The following is a 21,999-nucleotide window of genomic DNA, read 5'->3' as shown; positions in this document are numbered from 1 at the left end:
AGATCAAATAGGGTCTGTGAAAGTATAATACGTTTAAGCCCTGGTTTTCTTTAAACATCAGGTTGTACCATACCCTCTGTGTTTCTACAGCACCAAAAATCATTAGTCTTTGGAAAAAAATGATGCAAATCATTATTTCCTACCAACCCTGTGAATTTCATAATTAAAGGGACACTTGCATAGCTACTTCAGGGGCAGTGGCAGAAAAACAGTTTCCTAGCTTAATTAGGTATTGATAGCAGGCAAAACAAGTACTGATCTCCCTACAACCTCATAATGTATTGCCATGACCTTTCATAATCAAAATACTTGTGCAGCTTTTATGGATTTTATTTTTTTTTTTTTTCCCCAAGCAGTCAGTGAGTGGAACATGTTTAATTTAAAATGGATCAACTTTTCACAGATTCAGACAACTACTGTTTATCTCTTCTGTTTAAGATTTACAACTATAGTCCAACAATAGAAACAGGATTTCATAGCCTGTGTCAGGAATCATTGCAATAGTTCTTTTTTTTTTTTCTTTTTCCCACCCCTCCACCCCCTACTTTTCCTTCCCCCCTCCCCCCCCCCTTTTTTTTTCTTTTCTTTTCTTTTCTTTTCTTTTCTTTTCTTTTCTTTTCTTTTCTTTTCTTTTCTTTTCTTTTCTTTTCTTTTCTTTTCTTTTCTTTTCTTTTCTTTTCTTTTCTTTTCTTTTCTTTTCTTTTCTTTTCTTTTCTTTTCTTTTCTTTTCTTTTAAATTAGGCATGTTATCATTCTCCATTCCTTTGGATGTTTTCCGATTTACAAGCCAACATAATCATTTTATGAAGTATTTGCATTACATTTGTTCCTCTTGCTTTTAGTACTTCAGACTGACAATTATGAACACTTCATGCTTTGCTCCTGGGAATTATGATTACATTTTGAAATTTGTACTTGTACTTAAACTTAGACATAAAAATGTTATCCTTCCTGAAATATCTCAGCTGCCTAGAAAATGGCCAGTTTTTGTTTTGTTTTGTTTTATCTGCTTCACTGTGAAGGAGCTCTCTAAAGTACTTGCTTAATTGTTTTATAATTGAATATCATTTGTAACACAAAGATTTCTAATTTCGTTCTTTATTAGATTACCTTATAATTCTTACATTTTCCTCCATAAATTGATAATTTTCCAAAATAGTCCTACACCACTGCCTCAGTTGTCTCTGGGTATTCTCTGCTGAGTCATGAAAGAATTTTCTTGTATTTCTTTATCAGTGTATTGCCTTTTTTTTGAGTTTGCTGCTTAACACAAGACTGATGCTGGGTCTTCATATTTCTACATTCTGTGGCTCTTTTTACCCTATTTTTAAAAGTAAATGTAGTGACTTCCTCTGTAATTTCTATTTCCTTTCCAAAGATGCAAATTTGTTTTCAGCTAGTACTTGATATAGGCCTATCTGTATTTTGTATCCTTAAAATATTTCCATATTACATTGGTTTAGTTACTTTTGTTGCCTTTAGCTGCATATGAAGTTTAGATGATGTATTGTCTTGAAACCATAAGTACATGACCAGCCTGACTATATTCAACTCTTGAATAATCACACACTTGTGATAATAAATGTGCCATAATAATAAAATGTATTGCTAGTTGAAATCATGTGAATGGTTAGATTGATATCACTGTTTCATGATCAAGCTTTGTTTTTGTTGTCGTTGTCGTTGTTGTTGTTGTTTTGTTTTGTTTTGTTTTGTTTTTCCTTTTTTCTTTTTCTTCAGACCAAGAAAACCTTAATGGAAATTCATTTAACTCTGCATAACCGGTAGGAGCTTATAAAAAGTTGGGAGTTTATAATGAAACAAGTTGTTATAGTAAAACACAGGAAGAACACAATAGTGATGAAACGTGCTGATAAGATAAATTCTTATCTCTTTTCCCATAAGTATAAAAATCATAAGACAGTCTGTACTGTCTTGCACATGGTCCTGCTTATGATGGGTCAGTAGGGAAGACTAGAGAAGGCATGTAAGCACAGAGCATGTATAGAATTATACTCCTTCTGGTGTAACTACTTAGTTTCCACAGATCAATTTGTTTAGAGTGCCTTCCTGAGCAGTCTCTTATATCCTGTTTAATATCTTATGATTAATAATTCCTTGATTTATTTGTTTTATTTATTTATTTTTTGTAGTCCATTTGTAATGAATTTATACTTAGTTTCCATAACAGTGACTGGCAGTGAATACCACAATTTAATTATGTTGTGGATTTTTTTGTTCTAAAAAAGAAGTACTTATTTTCTTTAAGCTTGCTATATAGTTTATCAGGTGTCTGCTGGTTTTGCAATGCAGAAAATAGTGAACGGCCATTTTCTATCCACTGTCTGTATAACTTTCATACTACATCAGTCTCAACCAGAATTGAAGGATGTGTCCTCTTGTGAACAGAATCCTATTCCATTACCATCAGCAGCCTTTTCCATACCATTTTATCTGTACTTATTATTATTATTTTTTGAGGTGGAAAATACACAAAGTAATCAAGATGTGGGGCATGGATACATGAACATACACAATAACACGCTATGTGGTGCTTAGTGAGAATGAGATAGTGCAGACTAATGTTATGATAGCTACTACTATATATAATATATATATAATTTAATATAGTAGACAACAATGTGATCACAACCTTCACCACCTAAACAGCATAACTCCTAGAGTAGTTCATTAAGTGGTTGTTTCAAGCAAGCATGAGTGGTTTCACAGTAATGATGTAAATAACTTATATGACCAAAAAACATGCATCTGAGAAACATGAGACTGACAGTATTGGCATAAAGTTTATGTTCAAGGTTACTCTGTATTTAAACTAGAAGATTTATTTACTGAATGCTTTCTTATGGCTGAGAGAACTAACACTGCATTTTAACATGCCATAAAAATGTTTAATATGGCCATGTAAGTTATAAATGTCTATTAAACCAAAAATCATTGATATTTATAATTGAAGGCTATATTGAAGCAAAATGTGCACAACAAATTAAATTACCAGTTGTTCAGTACTATTTAAAGATGTGTTTAAATACTTTTTAAAACAAACAAGCAAACAAACAACAATTTAATGCAGATCCGAGGTACCTTGTGCCATTTATGTACTAGACACTGACAAGGAACAGAAAAGTGCTGTTTTGATAAGTGCTTGTTGAAAAAACAAACAAACAAACAAACAAAAAAAACCAACATGGAAAATGTTTCAATTTCATGCATATCGCAAAGATTTTATTAGTGTGCTATGTTTCTTTCCTAGGGATCCCAAAGTACTTTAGAAACTTGGGATTTTTTTTCATACCTAGATGAATGTAAGTGATATTCAGTAAACATACCTATGTAAAGCTCAGAAACAAAAAGAAAACAAATTAAAACCACATAGGAAATGTTTGGATTAGCAAACCAATTCTTTCTAGCACAATCATAATGCTAATAATAAGTTAGGATGCGTATCCATATGCCCAGCTGGATTTAACAACATGGGAGTCATTACCTGATACCTGCTGCTAAGAAATTCTACTCTTAGTTTAAGTATGATGTACAACTAGATGTGATAGACCGTAGGAAGGATGTTTGATCAAATTTACAGTGCTGTCAAAAATATCAAGTCAAATAGGCAAAGAAACACTGATATTGATTTCGCTTCTACCTTTAACTCCTTACTGATATCTGATCATCAGATGTTCTTTTATTTTGTACTCAATGATATCCAGTTGAGGCCACATTTTATAATCTTTGAAAGATCATGGGGATTGAAAAAGGTTCCTGAGGACTGGTGGAAAGCAAACATCATTCCTACCTTCAAGAATAGCAAGAAGAATGATCTGGGGAACAACAGGTCAGTCCATCTCACCTCTATCCATGGGAAGGAGACGAAGCAAATCTACTTGGAATCCATTTCCAAACATATGGAGGACAAGAATGTGACTGGAATTATTCAGCATGGATTTATGAAGGTGAAGTCATGCTTGACCAACCTGACAGCCTTCTACTATGAAACATGAGGCTTGGTGGATGAACAGAAAGCAGTGGATGCTGTTTACCTTGACATTAGTGAGGCTTTTGATGCTGTTTCACAAAGCATCCTCCTAGGAAAGTTGATGAAGTACAGGCTACATAAAGCAGACAGTAAGGTCTTTTGAAAGCTTACTGACTTGCCAGGCTCAAAAGGTTGTGATCAATAGCACAAAACCAAGCTGGCAGTCAAACACTAATGATGAACCCCAGTGGCATACACTGGGTACAGTACCATTTAGTATCTTCATTAATGACAAAGATGATGGGACAGAGTGTGCTTTTGGAGGATGTGTGGGTGATACAAAGCTGGGAAGAGTGGCTGATATGCCAAAAGGTTGTGGTGCAATTCAGACAGACTTCACTTGGCCCATGAATCTCGTTAAGTTTAATAAAAGGAAACACTGGGTGCTGGCTCTGGGAAGAATTAATCCCATGCACCAGTATATGCTGGTGGCTGATTGTTTGGAAAGCAAATGGGAAGAAAAGGACCAAGCAGGTCCTAGTGGACACGTTGAACATGACATCAATGTGCCTTGTGGCAAAGGCAGCAAGCAGGCTCTTGGGCTGCATTAGGAAGAGCGTTGCCAGCAGGCTGGGGGAGATGATTCCTGCCCTCTACTTGACACTGGTGAGGCCCCATCTGAGTGATGACTCCAGTTCTGGGCTTCTCAGCACAATAGAGACATGGACATACTGGCACAAGTCCAACATAAGGCCATGAAGTTGATTGCAGGACTGCAGGACCTGTTTGAAGAAAGGCTGAGAAAGCTGGGATAGTTTAGCCTAAAGAAAATACGATTCAAGGGAGGTCTTAACAATGTGTATAAATACCTGGGAGTGGCGAAGATGGAGACAGACTCTTACCAGTGCTGCAAAACGTAAGACTACAGATTATTGTTAGAAAGATCTTTTTCCCTGTAAAGGTGATTTGACCACTGGTACAGGCTGCCTGGAATAGTTATGGAATCTTCTTCCTTGGAGAATTAAACTGGACGTTGTCTTCAGCAATCTGCTCTAGATGACCCTGATCTCAAAAAATTGAAATATTCACATGAAGACTCGATGATGAGATGGCTCTCAAATATCTATCTGAAAGCTTGATTTAGAAGCCGTTTGTAAGCTTCTGTTCTAAATACACATCAGCAGTGCTCCAATCTATATCAGTTGGCTGGTTTGAAGAAAATTTCTGCAGTTGGAATATTTTGTCGATTAATGTCATTGCCTTTTCTCTAAAAAAAATAATAAATAAATAAATTTTAAAAATGCTCAATCCTCACATTCTCTAGAGGAGCATTTCCCAATGTGAAGTAGGCCTCACTAACAAGGCAAAGGGCTGGGCTGGGTTTGACAGCTACATTTATTCTTTCCGTAGCTGTAGCTGCAGTAGGCTTAAGCAATGCTTTCAACCCACAATCACTATGTTTAAAGTGTGACGCAGTGCCAGGACCTGACTCAGTCCACACACCCAAAGCCTCCCTTCACAAAACCAATCCAGCCTCCTGAGCTCCAGTACCCGTGTCTATCACTCATTTAACACCACTGGATTTCATAGTGAAGAGAGGCCTCTTGTCCTCAAGTAGCAGCTCAGTCCCTCCTGCTTTGCTCCAGAAGCAATGCTTGCTCCAAAATCTTGGGAACATCTCTCTGCTCTTGGCAGAATTCCCCAAACTTGGATCCTGGATCATTACCAAATCTTACAACTTTCTGCTGTCAGCTGTGCACTCTTATCAAGTACGTAACGGAAACCATTACTTCTTACTGCTTAACATGATTCAGGAAACCATCTGTGGTTAACACATTTTTACTAAGGTCACTGAGTAGTAGTTCAGCAGAGGTCTGAGAGGAAGCAATGCCAACTCCATCTCTAAAGAGAACACACAGAGTTTGTCTGTCAAAATGTGCTGAATATTTACCTTGGGAGAATGAGAGGAAAAAATGCAGGACCACTGCAGGAGCAGCAGAGACAGTATAGATCTGGCAAATAGGTATTTTCAGAACTGGGATCATATCTTGAATTTTGAAGAGTTGTACCATTAATCTGCACAGTCATTTGCAGTCCCTGTCAGGAGGGAGTTTCCTTTAAAATAACTGTGATAGCTACTGAGTGCAAAAACAAAACCATGTAAAAAAAAATCTAAAACCATCTTTTTAGATAAATACGAATATGGTTTTCTTAGATATGAATGTAGTTACACATATTTATTTACTTTAACCAATCATTTTATCTTTAGATTTATATGTTTCTGTCCTGTAGTAAGGTTAACCTGATTAAACTATATAGGTTAGTTAATTCTATGTATCAGACAGATTGGATTATTGTACTAAATTTTGAAGGATTACATTGCTAGTTTTCTTTCAATGTGCTTTACTTTCCTTTCAGTGGTTTCTGCAGATGGAGTACCGATCATAATAAAATGCCCACTAACACAATAATTTTACCAGATAGGTACCTTCCTTTTTGCAGGGTGAGTATGTAGATTGTACTGTATGAGTCAGTAGTCTTTGATCCAACGGTCTTGCACTGTATTCAAATAGGAAATCGGTATGTGTGTATATATATATATATTTCAGAATTAAAATGTTAGGGACACCATTTGCCACAGCTGAATGAGATTAAAGAATCATCTAGTCCAATATTGTACCTCTTAAAAATGGACCCTCCCCCAAAAGCACCCCATTATGTTTCCATGGAAGATGCAAAAAAACATTATGATATAATACGACGTTCATATTTTTGTCTCATCTCTGTATTTACTGCCTTGCGTTGACATTAGTCATGAAACAATAGGATCAATATTTCTCACAACGTATGTTGTTATTGGTGATTATCAGACACATTTTGACAACCATATAAAAACAAATCCATTTCATCACCCTGTTAAAATCTTGTTCTTAAAAGCCTCCTGTGACAGTGTTCACAGATTAGCTAGAGGCTGTGTGAAATAACATACTCCACTTACTAATTTTGAATTTCATTCCTTTAATTGCAATTAAAAGATAAACAGAAGATTCTAAGCAGTCTTTCTAAAACATCAATGTTTTGTGCATTTACTGTGTTCTCTCTTATCTGCTTAATTTCTGTAGACAACAGCCCTACATATTTTCTAAATTGGGGAAACTCTTCTTTGTCTTGGATTACTTGTGGTCTGAATAATCTGTCTCTAGTTCTGCAATATTCTTTATGAGATAGGGTACGCAGGGTAACATAATTCAATGTGAAGATGTATGATTGATCAATAAAAAGGCATTATTGTGTTTTCTGAATTATTCATCACCCTATTCTTTATGCATTCTAATGCTGTAAAAGTGTTGTGACTGCCATCATTTAGATATATTGAACAGGTCTTTCTTGAGATGCTTACAGTACTGGTCATGAATTTATTCAACTGGAAATTTATAAGCTGCCGGAGAAGTTTTAAATTTCTGAAGAGTTTTATTCCTTTCCTCCCTCCTTCCTTGGATCTCGTACCTGAAAGCAGAAGATTATCTGTGAGAAAAGATGTTTCCTAAGGAATACTACTAAATTTGCACTAGTGTAGAAGTACAAACTGTCCCAATATGAAAGAAAGATTAGGAAGTATACAGTGGGACGTAAATGTCTTGAAAATGGAAAAAGATGATATGCCACAGAATTTAGAAACTAAGTCACATTATAACAGTGAGTATAAAGAACAGCATGATCAAAATTAGAAAGAAAGGCACAAGAAGAAATAAAACTATAATGCACTTATGTACTTCTCAATAATTTTATTTTCACCCCCTGCTTCTTGAAAGAGACTGTGGGAATAGTTGACCCACTATTCAGCTAATAAGAGCTAATAACAAAACACCTAAAATACTGATCTATGCTTTGCTCCAATCTTTTATAAAACGTTTATTTCGGGTCAGATGACCAATGTATTTACCACCCGTGATGAAATCCTCTGTGATGATGGGAGACTACTGAGGTATTTTCAGATCACCTGGATATCAAGCAGTTCCTTCAGTAACCTCAGACCTTATTAGTCATTACCCTTAAGAGTTTATGGAGGATGAGAGAGGACCAAAGTCAGATACTGGATTTAAGGAGGAGAAGGAGAAAAAATAAAAGAACACAAGGAACTACAGATCAGTCAGACTGTAATTCAGCACATTAGAGAACAATGTTGAACACCTCAAACCAGTCTGTATCTATATCAAAAGTGAATTTCACACCAGCTTCCAGATGTGTGAAATCAAATATATTTTTGTAGCAAATTCTGTCATCATTTTTTTGAAGAGTAGCAGTAACACACAGCTGTTGTTATAAGGCTAATGCGAGCAAATCCTGATAACCAAACTCATAAAAATTAATCCAGGGAAAAATCCAGTAAAAAATATCAGTCTTCAGTGTTAAACAGCAGGAAAAATGTGTGCACCCTTGATGGAGAAGCTCATATTTTTAAGCAATTTCCCACGCAGATTTACTATTCCTCAGCCTGTGGATTTCAATGTCATAGGGAGAGACAAACTCCCTGCACAAAAATTAAACTCTTTTCCCTCAGCTGTAGACAAGTCAGATGCATTGAGGCTCAATTTACTTTGCTGTTATGGCAGGGATGGCTCAAGGGTTGGTGTCCCCCAGTAGTACCACTGAGCAAGACTTATTGACCTGTCTTTGGCTGTGCCACCACAGATGAGCTCTGGAAGCACAGTTTGGCCAGGAGCTGTGTGTCATCTTCCTGGCAGGGCAACTTGCCCTGCATTTGCAGTTCATCATAAGGTAACTGGTGGGCTTGTGCAGTGGTAGTACTGTTCAAGGCTCTAGCAATGGGTTTGCTTTTCTGGGCAACTTTGGTGGCAAACTGCTGAGGAGGGGAATCTGGTGATCAGTGGGCAGCGTATTTTGCTCAGGACAGTTGCGATGGCTCTTCTGAGCGCTTGCTGTGTTGCAGGACTGTGGGATTCAGGGTGCCTTCCTTGCAGCTTGCTTCCGGTGGCTAGAAATGTCATAGAGCTGCACAGAGCAATGAAGAGCAAAAGATCTGTTCTCCCTCTGTTGAGAGTCTGTATCCCTGACCACAACACCCATGTAGCAGAAGGAAGGAAGGAATGAAGGAAGGGGGCAATGGAGGCTTATGAAAGTTTGATCAAGCTTGAGTGGCAAAGGGAGATATGCAGGGAACAGGAGCTTCTGCTGCATCTCATATTCCTGTTTAGCTCTCTCCCTAAGACCTATCACAGATCCCTTGACAACAGTAATAATCTGCAATATTGCAGTCACAGTGGAAGAGACCCCTGGAGGTGGTCTGGATAGAAGTTCTCTAAACTAATCTGCTGCTGCAAAGTGTAATGCCTCTGGCACATTGTTGCTTAAACAAGCAGCTGTGGACCTCAACCTTTTGTCCTGTGTTGTTTTGCTTCTCCAGAGGGGTACAGCAGATGTTTAGACACAGGATGCTCAAAGAGCAAATTCTTCAATGCTGTTGAAGTCACAAGAGTACACAGGGGATAGTTTTTGACAATGCTAAGTACTAGTTTTGCTTTAATATCCTTTTGGAGAACTAAGGGGGAATACATAGGGAGCTGTTTTCTGAAAAATGTTTGCTTTTCAACACTGGACTGTAAAATTCACTGTACCTTCCTTTTCCCTGAGGCACATCAACTTTCAGGTTCAGCTGAGTAAGAAAGAAGATTTTAGGCTACCTAGGGAAATTGGTCTCTAAAAACATATGGCATTTCAATTTCAGCAATGTCATAATTATCATTTGACTGTAATAATGTTCATTTAATTAAATGCAACCTGGGAAAAAAAAGGGGGGGGGGGGAGTGGGGGAGTGTTTAATATATAGTTTAAGAAGCAGAGCATTCAAATGAATAGGTCAAATTTTGTGTGGGTTTAGGTACTTTGCCATTTTAATTACCATTTAATTACAGAATGGTGCAGTCACTAATTACATGACACTACGATATTTGTTCACTAGACCCCCTTTTCTATTTATAAATGTGCTCTAAGGATTAATGGGGGTTCTAGACATTAAGGTGTGTGATGCTCCTAGCTGGAGTTTGAAGAATGAACTGAAAGATGCAGTTTTCTAGCTTGGAGAGGGAAAGTAGGTGGGTGAGTCCATCAGGTGGAACAGAAGGCAGAGTCAAACGGAAATGTAACTTGGTACTTCTTCTTATTCAGCTGTTGAAACACCTCATGTCTAGTATTTCGAAAGAGATTTATGCTGAACTTACTGTTCTGGAAAGGCACAAGATACCACTGGGCAACCTTTGGGTTAATTAAGTTTTTGCTGTGGAATTATAATTTTATTTCCTGAGAAATTGCATGAGACTAATATAATGAGGAATTAGTTGTTACAGGCATGAGATCTTGATGAAAACAAAAACAACAACAACAAAAAGCACCAAACACAAAAACAACAAAACACACACACACAAAATCAACAGCCCACCCACAAATTACAGAATCATGGTAGTAAACTCTTTGGAAGGGCCTTTTCTGTTCAAACCCAGAGAGGTAGAAAGTAGCGGAAAGCTATTAAAGCAGAATCAGCTTGAGGAAGAAAGACAACCAGTACTGTCATCTGTATGAACATATTGTGTAAGCTTCAAATACTTTTGAGGGGATGGTTCTTGTACACATGGAAGAGAAAATGTGTTTTATTTTGCCTATTCTGATTTTCTACACTTTTGTGAGTCTGTACAAAATCATGTAATTATTCCTGCATTTTAAAAAAGTACATGTGTGGTATTGGACTTCCCACCCTTGAGAGATCAACACTTGGATGCCTTCAAATCCCAAATATTGTGATCTGCTTTTAAGAGAAGTTTTATGTTGTGATTTTGGTTTCTCTCTTGATTTTTTTAAACTCCCCTTGCTTATCCCACTGTATGTGTGTATGTGACAGTGAGGGTGGCCAACTCCACAATTTCTGAAGTGACTGCAAGTAAAGCCTTTTCATTTTGCAAAAATTCTCACACCCACCTCTACTAACTCCTTCCCGGCAATTAATTCTGCCAGAATGTTCTCCCCACATAAATTTGTGTTCATCCTTCAATCTTATCACTGCTGCTTTTTGAGAGTTGTTCACCCTCTCTCTCCCAGAGCGGTGGGCGCACTTGTAACTTTCCACTTCTTCCTCATCTGTTCCTTCTGCCCAGCCATGCATCTCAGGGGAAGGGAGAGTGCAAGCCAAGGAGCTCTTCTTCTTTACGGCCAGCTGAGAGGGATGGGGGACTGGGAAGGGCAGACTGCATCCCTGTTTCACACCTGAGGAATGTAAGAAGTGTCCGGACGGAGTTTCAGAGCTATGTGTAGTATAGGTTTCTCTGTTTGGTTATGATGGTGCTGGATGTACCACTTCTTCCACGTAAAAACACCAACAGTGGCAGATAAAGAAGGCAGCAGCAGGTCTTGATGGGTCAGTTTCAGTTTGTATCATCCTAGCTACCCACCTTCTCTTCTACCTGGCTCATGGTTAGTGCTCTGCTCTGAATCCCTTGCTTATGTCCATGCATAGGAGACCCAACTTTTCTCCTTTAGTTGTACCGTAGTACTCCAAGTCCCTCTTGCTGTTGGCATCACTCCAGCCACCAGGACCCACCCTTGTGACATGTAGGCCTGGCGGCACCCACATTGCCTTGGTCTCTTCCTCTCCCTAGAGAGTTTAGGGGATCCGGCAGCCTGTGGGAGGTGAAGGCTGTGGCAAAGCGACAGCGGGGACTGGAGGGAGAGGGCAGAGAGGGACTCGTCCAGCGGGGAGGGACGGTCGGTGAGGCAGCAGCCGGGCTTAGAAGGGGAGCCCTGTGCATGTGCATACAGAACTTAAATTGGCAAATGCTGCGTGTGGTGGGTATGAAACTGCGGGTTACTTCGAGTGCCTGTTTTGTGGGGAATAACCAAGCCCTTCGGAGCAAGGAGAAGGGATACACGGACAAGCCGCGAGAAAACGCGTGCCTGCTAACTCGAGCGCCAGTTTGGGGCAGCAATCGAGGCACGGCTCTAGAAGCGGCGCCTCAGCCGTCGGGAAAGGGACGCAGTGCGAGTGCCACGGCGAGAGCAGCCGTGCGGGGGACACCTCCGAGGCGTCCCCTCGGGGGGGCGGCCGGCGGGCTCCCCGCACCTCGGCGACCCGGGGGGGGCCGCCACCGCCTCAGCCCCGCGGGTGCTGCGGGCGAAGGGGGCCCGGCGGCGGCGGCGGGGGCCGTGCCATGGGGATGGGGATGGGGGGGGCCCCTCCGTGCCGCCCGCTGCTCCTCCTCGGAGCGCTCCTCCCGCCCCCAGCGCCGAGGAGCGGGGCCAGAGGCGTGTGCGTGCGGCGGGGCGGCGCTGCCCGGAGGCGCAGCGAGCCCCGGGGCTGGCACGGCGGCGGCCGCGGCCGCACCATGCGGCCACCGCCGCCACCGCCGCGGCTCCTCCTCTCGGCCGCCCGCGCGGGAGCGCGCCCCGCTCCACTCCCCGGCTGCCTGCGGCAGCGGCGGCGCTGAGGGAGGGAGAGAGGGAGGCAAGGACGGAGAGAGGGAGGGAGGGAGGGAGCCGCGGCGGCTCTGCCCGGCGCCCCCGATGTGGCGAGAGGCGATGATGAGGAGGAGGAGACGCCGCTACCTGCTGGAGCGGGCAGAGCAGGCGGGCGGCGGCGGCGGCTGCGGGGCGAGCGGCGAGCAGTCCCGCTGCCGGGACTGGCTGTACGAGTCGTACTACTGCATGAGCCAGCAGCACCCGCTCCTCGTCTTCCTGCTCCTCATCGTCATGGGCGCCTGCCTGGCCCTGCTCGCCGTCTTCTTCGCCACCGGGCTGGTAAGGGGCGCCCCGGGACGGGACGGGACGGGGCGGGACGGGGGCACCGCGGCCGGGGGCACCGCGGCGGAGTTGCCGGGGGAGGCGGCGGCCGCGGGGCTCCCCCACGGGCAAACTTTGCCGCCCGCGGCTGCCGGAGGGACGCACCGAGTTTAATTCCCTAAATTCGCTGCCTCTGCTTCTGCCGTGACCGCTCCGCGCCGGGATGGGTGTCCTGGGTGGCGGGGCTTGGCCGCTGCCCCCCAAACCCAGCCCGCGTCCCGGCTCGCAGCCCCGGCCCCTCGGTGCGCTCTGCCCCGGCCGCCCCGTTTCGGGGCGCCTGACCCATTTTCCTCCGGAGAGCCTCGGTCTTGCAGGCTCGGGGGAGCTGAAGCACGGCACGGCAGGGCGGAGGATGACAGCCGGCATCAGGCTGGCTCGCCCAGAAATCCCCGTCTGCTTTTGCCCTTGCGTTGAAGGCGAGGGAGAAGCTGCAGAGGGCAGTAAAATTCTTGCTCCTCGCAGAGGTGTCCTGCTGGTAGTGGTTAGAGGCGGGCTGCTGGCGCTGCCGGGGGCTGGTGAAGTGGAGAAGGGGGTTTGAAGGGCTTCAGGCTTTCTTTTCTTCATCTTTTTTCCCCCCCAATATTTCCGTCTTCTGGAAAGCTGTGTGTTTACTGAATGTAGCTGAGGTCTGTAAGAGCGAGGAGGAGGGGTGGGTTGGTGTCACCTCATGTGTCACCTCTCTTCCAGAGGCACTGCACATAGCGCTGTTGGCTTCAGGAGGCAGAAAAACCTGCCTTCTTGTGTGTTACGACCAAACTTTTATCTTAAAAACTGGTGCAAACGGCTGCAGGACGAGCTAAACTTAGAGTTAACTGGTGCCTTATTTCCTTTTGATATCTATAGTAATATTTTTAGTGCTTTTTGTTAAACGTGCTAGTCCTACTAAATGCAGGACAGGTGTAAAAGAGCTAATGTGAAGCCAGTAATAACGGTGGTGGCTCGTAATTCAGTTGCTTAATGCCCAGATGTTCCTGCTTTGGAGCACTGTGCACCAAAATGCAAAATCAACAGCTTCTCTGATTCTGGTGTGTTGACTTGGGTGCTTATCCATCGGGGCTGAAGGGGCCAGTGGTGGAAATGGAAGTACCTATCTAGGCTGAGGCATGGCTAGGGGTGGAGATGTGCATGACACTAGCCTGCAGTCAAGGCAGCAGAACTTGGGCTTGACAGTTCATTGCACTCAATTTCATACCTTTCAGTCATGGTACGATCTGCATCTTGCTGGTACAAGCCGAGCTTGCTTGTTTTCGTAATTCCTTTTCTCGAGGTAAATCATTCGCGGTAACAACGCTGGCACAACGCAGGGTCCCAGTCAAAGGGCTACTGAAAGTTATGGAAAGAAAACAATGAGCTGGCGGAGTCTTGCCATGAGCAACACTTCAGAAAGAGTGAATTTTATAGTTCAGTCTGCATTTGGAATTCCAGACATACCGGAAAAGGAAAAAAAAAAATGCTTTTAGAACCTTTTTCCTGAGCCTTTATCTTCCTGTGGCTAACAACTGGACGGGTGAGTGGAGAGAGAGGTGGGGTTCACCCTTAAAGTTTCCAGTCAACGGATGAAAGTAACTTCAGGCGGAGAGAAAGCTTGCCTATGCAGACTTTCAGCCACAGGATGTTGGGCAAAATCCCTTGGAGCCCAGCCCAGATGCTCACCTAAAAGCATTTTATTATAGCCCAGCTCTGGTTGCATCTGGGATTAAAATATTCCTAAAGGTTTAGATCTGTTTCTCCCACGTCTGACTAACGAACCCTCTTTTTATACAGCTGTGGAACCTCAGTCAAATTTGTGTGACTGATAATGTAAAAGTGGCAAGCAGCTACGAGCGTCTGAGCTGCAAGAGCTGATATTAATATCCTTGTCTTTATTTTGCACATCTAGTATATATGTGATTGTTTTGACAGAATATTTACTTTTGTGAGGGAGGTACAATAGAAGCGAGGTGGAATAGTTCTGTGTAGGTCTGCACTGTGCATTTGAAGTTAAAGGAAATCTTTCTTAGCAGTTGTTTCCTTTAGATTTCATACAAAGCAGTTGAGATTTTACTGAGAATTATTTAAGCCTGTTTTGGAAACAAAATTCCAAAATGACTCACCGTAACACTTGATTCATATTTCTCACTTTTATTTCAAAGCACAGCTTAGAACGTGAGATGTGGGATCGGACACTGCTAGGAAGAAATGGATGTACATCGAATATGAACCATTTTTATGTTCTAGACTTTCTTAAAAAAAGCTGAAAGCAACGGAAGTGAGAGATTTTCCTTCCATTTACATTTTTTACTCAGTTGTTAAAATAGATGGCTGTGATGTCTGAGCTGATGTTTTGGGGGGCAGTGTCTGTTTACCTGCTCCCAAACACAGTGCCAGCCACGCAAGGGTGTATCCCACATCCTCAGCCATTTCAACCTGTCAGAATACCAGCTGTAGCCTTCCCAATTTCAGATGAAAAATTTGTAAAAGCTGTTGCAAAATTAGAGTAAACAAGATTACTTACAAAGTGTGTCTGGAAATCTGATTACTCTCCGTTCAGCCAGTGTACTGCTGTCGTTACTGAGATAGGTTTCTTGGGAGATTTTGTTTCTGTTTGTTTCAGGAAAATATTGTGATTTCGACCTCTGGGATTAAGCACTTTATCTCCTCAAACACTCGATACAAGTCTCCCAGAGTATCCTTGAAAGATGACCATTCAAAGCTTGGAGCTTTAAATAATATAATGATAGTATCAGCCTTTGAATTTCCTGTGTCAAAGTATCCTCTGTATTCTCTGTACCTGGCGTGAATGGAAAACTGGCAAAATGAGATCAAGCTTCCATGTTTAGCTGCTTTAATCGATAGAGAGTAAATTATTTTCCCAAATCTGTGAAAGCCTTCCAGTGCTTAGAAATGCCAGATGTCAGGTTGATTTTCTGTCTGGTTATTGTCTTGTTCTTTTAATAATATAATGTGTAAGATAAACTCATTATCTTCTTCCCTCTCCTGTTTTTAGTACTAAAAACTTCTGACCATTTTTCGTGGTGTCTAGAACAGGTTTTTCTCTAGCCTGGACATGATAACTGCAATTTATAGGAAAAAAGATTAAATTGACTTTTTAAAATTTCCTAATGCAAACTGTGAGTGTATCTGAAATATCTGCTGTTGTGATGTTTTGTTTCTGATGCAGTTAAACAAAAAACTCTGACTTAAAAACAGGGATGATGCCCAAATGGTACAATTTATTGGAAGGCTGTAAGTTTCCAATAACCCAATCCATGCATTTTCTAGACATAAAGAGAGCCCTGTCCATAGATGCAGGGTTCAGTAAAAACAGTTTGCAGTACCAGAATCTCTTAGCACAGGTGAGGACCTTGTGGTGTAAATGGAACAAGACGCATATCTGTCAAGGTCTTTCCCTTTTCCCCAAATTCAAGGTCCACCAATCTGCTGCGAGATATAGATAGATAGACAGACAGATATAGATATATAGATATAGATATAGAGAGACAGACAGACAGATAGATAGATAGATATAGATGATTTCTTTTAGGCTGGCCAGTGACCTTTGCTCAAAGACTGCAAGCCTGCTTTGCAGGGTTATATTTAACAGTAGTTTGTGGCCCTCATCTGCCTCCAGAATCCGTGCTGCTGCATGTGACCGTGTAAGATGTGTTTGTCGATGTGTTGGTGTTTGTTGAAGCGGAGCTGCATGCTTCTGAATGACATCAGTGGCCAAGTGGCACACGTGTTGAGTGAAGAGCTCTTATACAATGTGGCGTTCTGTTGCATTTCCTCATCTAAAACACCATGAAGTAGTTTTGTGTGTGCGTTTGCAGCCTGATGACAGTCTCTGAAGCAGAGTCATTACCTATCTTCAAATCCACTGCTTTCAAGTTCCCAAAAAGTTTGTGATCATGCAGGTAGGCTCAGTTGTGATTCCTCAACCTTTTTACTGAATCATAAACCCAAGAAACTGAAGGTTGTCTGCGCATCTATGTCACTGACTTGCCCAAATACCTTCTGCAATAAAGATGGAAGTAGGCAATCAGTCTTAATGGGAGAGTACAATAATCTACGGAGGTATTCTTGCAACAAGGAGGATGTGTGGTCTGCTAGGATCTGGTCTTCTGGCATCAGACCAGACCATAACCAAATTTACTTTTGGCTGATGCTGCAGTGTAGACAGAAGTAGCTGCCTCATTCTGAAGCAGTACATTAACATTTTTATCAGCCAACCAGGGAACTGTCTGTGCACAAAAAGAAGTGCATCAAGAAGAGTCCTGCAAGCATCTTGTGCAAGTGCCATTTCTTTGGGCCTGTGGTCAGAATGACAACAAATCTTCTCTCCCTTTAATGGGTCTTACTCTGTCTGAAATAAATCCTTCCTACTTTTGGTAAAAACTGAACATCTGCCAAACCTAGAACTCTTCAAGATTTCCACCACCAGAATCTCATGCTGAAAGGGAGAGGAAAAAGTCTTGAGGTCCATGTGGAAAATGCAGCTTAAAATTTCAGATGGGGAAGACATGTTCCATCATTCTCATTGCAGCTTTTCAGATGATGAGGTGTCTGCAGATGGGCATTTGCTGCGTGCTTCTGGTAATGTTCACATCAGTACTGTCAATCTGCAAAATTCACCCAGCCGCACCAAAAGGTCACCAGACTGATGCTGTGGTGATGTTAGATCCCTATTCATGAGACGCTCTGTTGTAACGAAATTGTATAAAATAATACAGCTGTACTGTAAGTTCACTTGTACTCTTAATTTCAGGAAATCTCTTGAGATCAGTCTTGCATAATTTAAAGCACTTTCGGTTCAAGAGCAACAACTGTCTTCCCAAAATCCAAGAATACCCAAGCCTTTGAAAGTGTTCCTTGGAATCCTTGCAGACTGAAAGTAAGCCAAAGCATCTGCTATACTGTTTTCAAACTCCAGAATATTCATTCTTCCAGAAAGAAAACTAAGGCAGAGCAAAGGTAGTGAATGAAGTAGGAAAATCCTCACTGGTTGAAGAACAAGCTGAGAAGGGGCTGTTTGCATGCTTGATGCTGTGGTTGTTGTGCTCACGAGGTGTGCTACTTTTTATTAAGCTCATTCTGCCAGATTATTGCCAAGATGAGGAAGAATTCAAAGCAAAAACTACTTTATTTATAACTCCTTTTCTTTACATAATTCTGGCTATAATTGAGCAGGCAGTTCTGCTTTAAAGTCTGTTGTATATTAAACCATTCCGTGAGGGAATCCTATGCTTCTTTTTTTTTTTTTTTTTTTCTTGTCTCTAGGCACCGTAATATCACAATATGTTTTCTCAGCTATAGCTGTCAGCTGTTTGGTACAGTCATAGGATATTGCCATTCCTGCCAGTTGTTTTTTCCAGTAGTACCTTTAGTTGTCTGAGCATGACTTTTGTAGCCAGTACTACCTCTTGAATCAGACCCATAAAGATCGCTGTTTCTTCCTGTCTGAGTCAGGATTTGCCTAGCTTTGCGTCTGGTTTCATTCCTTCCTGCTACATCAGTCTCGGCTTTTTCTTGTTTCATTTGCTAATGACACTTCCAGTACGTCTGTGGTTGCTTTTAATGCTGCTAAGAGCTTGTCTCATTTGCCAGTCCCTAACCAGCCTGCTAACAGAGAGCCATCAAGATAATGAGGTGCCTGTGGCAACCTCTCTTCACATACCTGTTCCATCCTTCGTATTGAACAGCCTGAATGCTGAATAAGAACTGGGTAAAACTATGGGTATGGCTGTGTTGGCACAATACTGAGACTTGAACTGTAATCTTAGTAGATGCAGGCTTTGTGGATACTCTGGCAGTAGAAGGCTGGCTTAATGTCACAAATTGTGACTCAAGCCATGGATCCACAACTCCTAATCACTACTGCAACTGACACAAGTGACGAATGATCTACCAGCTACAGCTGTTTACTGAGGTGCACTGGGAATAAGACGGGTGATGGACTGGGCTGCGATTGTCTGCTCTCTTTATCAGCATCAAGCCAGGTATGTGGATTCACAAATCATGTATGGCAATTTTGTAGTAGATTTGCCATAAACCACTGACTACCTCTCTGGTTATCTTGCTTAAAATTATAGAAATCGACTGCAAGTTCCTTGTCACAGATGAAGATATCTGACTCATTTTTGTGTGTCTTAAAACTCTCATCAAAATAGTGAATAGTTTTCTTCAGTTGAGCCTTCAAGAGGTCTGCTAGATTAAAAAAAAATATAATTTATTATAATGATAGCAATGACTGGAATCTTTCATATTGCACAGGACATCACTCCAAGCTGATGGCAGCAAAGACTTTTAATACAGATAGAAGTGGTCTGCAAATTTCTTGAGTGGCTGGGCATGCCAGCATCGTGGGAACAAACTGCAGCTGAATACCTTCAGCCTTTCATCCTGTGCCTAAATTCCCAGCAATAGCCAAGCTGTGATCCCAAACAAGCCAAGTGCTGCCACAGTGGCATCGGCATGTTTTAGAAAGAACTGAGTCAGCTCAAGCCTTATTGATATGCTAATATGATAATCAGCCAAGGGATTAAACTTCTGCTTTTAGGGTTCTGGACCCTGAAATAAGTGAATTAGCAGACTTCTGCTCTCTTTTTCCCACTGTATTTTTCTTCGAGTATTCCTTCCTGATCCTGCTGAAAAGAACAGCTGTACACATTTTCTGCTCCAGATCTTTATATCTTAAATAAGCAATGTCCAGACACTAAACCTTGTTCAGACTTTGCTGAAGATTCAAAGGACTATTGAACCATCTGTGCAGAGTTTAAGGCAGTCTCTACACTTATTTTCCCGGTTGTCTTTCTCCAACCTGTATGAAAACATTTTCATCTCCTATCTTTAAACAAAACTCTCTTGTTCTTAGTGGTATGTACATGATATAAAAGTCCCTTGCTGTTCCTGGTTGAGAGCATGTTCCAGGCTTGCATTTGGGAGAATCAGTGTAAGCAGCAGCCATCACCACTAGCCTTTTAGCCTTTCAGGTCTTCTGTCTGAATGTCTGCTCCTTCCACCATCCGTGGGTCTACTTTCAAAGTTTATCTAACCTGGAAGATGTGCTCCAGCATGCAGGAGCAACGGTTCCTGGTTGCATGCTCAGTGTGCTCCAGAAGGCAGCAGGGCAATGTGTATTTTGGCACAGGCACGTTTCCCATATGACTTCAGATGCAGCCAAAATGGTGTTTGATCAGTGGATAGTGCCGTGAGATCTGGTGTAGCTAATGGCTATTCAGAGAGCCCCTTTTACTCACTTGGGTTTGAAAAACTAGCTGGAGCTTGGTTTTTCCACCTGCCTCCTCAGGCACCTGAATTGTGTGCTGTGGGACCTCTTAAAGACCCCAGATGCTATGGCACGCACAGTGACTGGGTAAGTACTGTCCTCCCATTCTAGGTAAGCTTTGCCCATCCATGTCTCCTGTTTGGTAGTAGCTGGATCAGCCCTGCGGGCAAATCCCAGGAAGAATGGATTCTCCTACCTAGCTCCTTTCTCAGCAGGACTGAACTGAGGCTGAAAGCTGACACCTTATTTCTCCTGGGACCAATGTTAGGAAAACAGATTTTCCTGGAATTTGGCTCAGCACACGCTTGGTAGTGCTTCTGCTCTTACCTTGTGTACCCCAGCAGACAGATGGATTCCCAGTCTGAAGCAGCCTGTGGTGGTGGTCGTTTCTAGTGGTACAGCCTACTCTGGCCAGGACCCGGCAGGTGGTAGGTTGTCCAGACCAGCAGCTGGTCCTCTAAATGTTGCTGGCACCCCACCTACCTTTTACCAGAAGGTAGCCATCAACTTGAGCTGGTTTTCTGTCCCAATGAGCCCAAGCAATTTCCAAACCTAATTGGTAGGTAGTGGTGTTTTAGACACTTCTTTAAATGATACAATGTCCTCTTTAGACTAAAACAATTTACCACAATGTTTTTGGTCTCTGATTTTTAGTATTTTTTAGCCTGCCCTTTAATGAGATGGGGTAACAATACTGGATAAATAAACCCTAAACTAATACCAAGTAGAAATGTCGGATTTTCCAGTATGGCTGGTGCCCCGTTTCCTATGTTTGTGTCTGAATTTTTGCTCCTTTACAGAGGAGTGATTTGGCTGGGCTACATTTCAAATGTCAGTTAACATTTTGGTCTTTATTTGAAGCTTTATCATCCTAGAAGCAATACCCATCAAGGAATTTGAGCCTGATCCTGAAGTTTGAAATGAAGTAAGTCTCTTTGCACTGAAGTTGATGAACTGACAGGCATATGAGAGAGTGGAGCGTGTCCTTAGGGGCGTAAACTTTAAGAACTTTTTCTGTCATAAAAATAGCTGTGTTTAGTAAGTAATTGCCAAACCTTTGGAAAAACCTGAAAAGTAATTACACAATGACAGTTGTGACTTTTCAATATTAAAACTATTTTTCATGTTACCTTATTATGCTGATATGTAAGATCTGTGGAATATTCTTGCAAAATGTATTTTTAAAAGACCCAGCAGAGAAATAAGCCTAAGCTTGCCCTCATCTTTATTAAACAGACCTTTAAAATGCACACTGTTTTCTCCTGTGCTGAAGCTCACACGCTCCCTGGTTCAAATTTTGTGATCTTATTTTAAGCAAGTCCCATCTTGACTGTAGTTCTTGATTATGGCCAGATTCTCAAGTTACCGTGTTGGAAGTGAAGTGGTTTTGGAAGGCTACCATCTAGGTTCAGTTTAACAATGACAGTCAAAATACATAACTGGCATCACTGAATGGCTCAAAGGACTGAACCGGTACGTCAGTTTTTATGACTTCCATGGGTCTACGTGGGTATGAGGAAGGGCATAATTTCACTTTTAGTACAGAATCACAGAATTGTTCAGGTTGGAAGAGACCTCAAGATCATCGAGTCCAACCTCTGACCTAACACTAACAAGTCCTCAATACATGCTATAGTGCAGTTAAACTTGAAAATATGTTCCTGAGTCCTGTGAAGTAGTGTACTACCCAAAAAGTTCAGCTGTTTTGAAGTTTTAGGAATTCAGAATCAATACATCTGAAAGAAAGCAAGCAAGGAGGATATGTTGATCACTACACTTACTTTAAAAATAATCTAAATGATGTGAGTGGGCACTAATTAGCCTTGTAGCCTGGAATAATTGGTTTAATCAAAATACAAACTTCCACCCACTTTGCTGCTTATTGTCTCAACCTTCTTCT

The 21,999-nt window shown here is 41.9% G+C and overlaps 1 protein-coding gene across 1 annotated transcript in view; it reads left to right on the top strand.

Moving 5' to 3' along the window:
* Positions 1-12,392: 12,392 nt before the first annotated feature.
* Positions 12,393-21,999, top strand: part of ADCY2 (adenylate cyclase 2) — a 212,804-nt gene continuing 203,197 nt past the window's right edge. Inside the window, exon 1 of the mRNA XM_082753106.1 lies at positions 12,393-12,793. Within this exon, the coding sequence (XP_082609232.1) occupies positions 12,560-12,793 (234 nt within the window). The 5' untranslated portion in view covers positions 12,393-12,559. The remainder of the gene's footprint in view (positions 12,794-21,999) is intronic.

Source organism: Aythya marila (genome assembly GCF_965140915.1).
Source record: "Aythya marila genome assembly, chromosome: 2".
NCBI classification, from domain to species: Eukaryota; Metazoa; Chordata; class Aves; order Anseriformes; family Anatidae; genus Aythya; species Aythya marila.
Note: the sequence above shows the minus strand (reverse complement) of the source record. Positions and strands in the feature narration are given on the sequence as shown.